This window comes from Polistes canadensis, unplaced genomic scaffold, assembly GCF_001313835.1.
Source record: "Polistes canadensis isolate GaletaPanama2010 unplaced genomic scaffold, ASM131383v1 scaffold_126, whole genome shotgun sequence".
Taxonomy (NCBI): domain Eukaryota; kingdom Metazoa; phylum Arthropoda; class Insecta; order Hymenoptera; family Vespidae; genus Polistes; species Polistes canadensis.
In genome coordinates this window covers 300,854-302,179 of record NW_014569673.1, presented here as the reverse complement: position 1 = coordinate 302,179, position 1,326 = coordinate 300,854, and the positions used below count along the sequence as shown (strand labels likewise).

At 27.2% G+C, this 1,326-nt stretch overlaps 1 protein-coding gene across 2 annotated transcripts in view; it reads left to right on the top strand.

Moving 5' to 3' along the window:
- The window catches only part of LOC106788136, a 16,574-nt gene extending 15,315 nt beyond the window's left edge, over positions 1–1,259 (top strand). For both annotated transcript variants that reach the window (XM_014751135.1, XM_014751136.1), the window contains exon 5: positions 271–1,259. In XM_014751135.1, the coding sequence (XP_014606621.1) occupies positions 271–309 (39 nt within the window). In that variant the 3' untranslated portion in view covers positions 310–1,259. The remainder of the gene's footprint in view (positions 1–270) is intronic.
- The last annotated feature ends 67 nt before the right edge of the window (positions 1,260–1,326 follow it).

The window sequence follows — 1,326 nt, the reverse complement described above, 5'->3', positions numbered from 1 at the left end:
AATCATTAAAATCCGTTTGCTAAAAGTATAACAAATATTTACCGAAACTTTTCAAAGAAATTGCAAAGTTGTACAATTTACAGGATTGCATTCTCTAACATTTTATGAACCTTTGCAGATTAATTTATTACCCAATATGGTATTCTACGTGTGGACAAAAGAGTGTACTTTAATTTTATTTCGGAATCATTAATATCTATTCACTCTTAACATAACTCTATGTGTAACATTGATGAAATGAAATATACGAATAACATTTATTCTTTACAGCGTGGCGAGCATTATTCACCAGAATATATGCTACGTTAATGATGATATTTTGAAGATTTAACAGGAATCGTCTGAAGACAGAACTGCCGTACGTTTCAATATCTTCGCTCGTACTAATCTTGGCAGTATTATAGCCCAATTGTTTGATTGTTTTGTCAAAATTGGATGGCAAGATGTCCAAGATCTTAAAGAAAAAATATTTTCAAATAATCACCAACAAAACAAAATATTATATATACATGTATGTATTTGTTTGTGTTGTCGCGTGTGTGTGTGTACATAAATATATATAACACTCTCTAAAAGTATTTCAGTTCCTAATATGTATCTATGCATATACACACACACACAGACACATATGCAGATGCATACATATTTGCACGAATGTGTGCATGCACACACAACAAATACACCTACACAAATACGTTTGACGAATTTATTAAGATTAGAAAGATGAAACTTGAAATTTAATTTATCATCTTTTAACTCTTACATAAATTTATCCTGAATTTAACTTATACTTATAAAAATAATAATAATAATAATAATGAATTATATGTATGCATTTTAATTCATTCAGGATGAATTTATCTATATGTTACATATTCACTTTGACAATATATATAATTAATTGATCGTAGAACATTTGAATGGACAAAGAAGTTATATTGGAGAACATATACATATACATATACATATACATATACATACATATATGAACACGCCACGTAAATGGCAAAAACTAATTAAAGTGTGATATCCTTATATGGGACATCCATTACACAGATCAATAACAGTATGCAGAATATATCAAACTCTTATTATCCAATAGAGAAATATAATAACTATGTTTTCTTGCATTGTCTATGATAAAGAAGGTACCGTAATCTATTCTTACGTTTCTCATCTTCGTAATTATTGAGAAAAGAAAGAAAAAAACCTTTAACAAAAAAAGAAAAAAGAAATAAAGTAATTAATCAATTATTCGATTCTTACTAAAATGTTCAAAGAGAAAGAAAGAAAGGAAGAATGAAAGAAAGAAAGAAAATAATAATA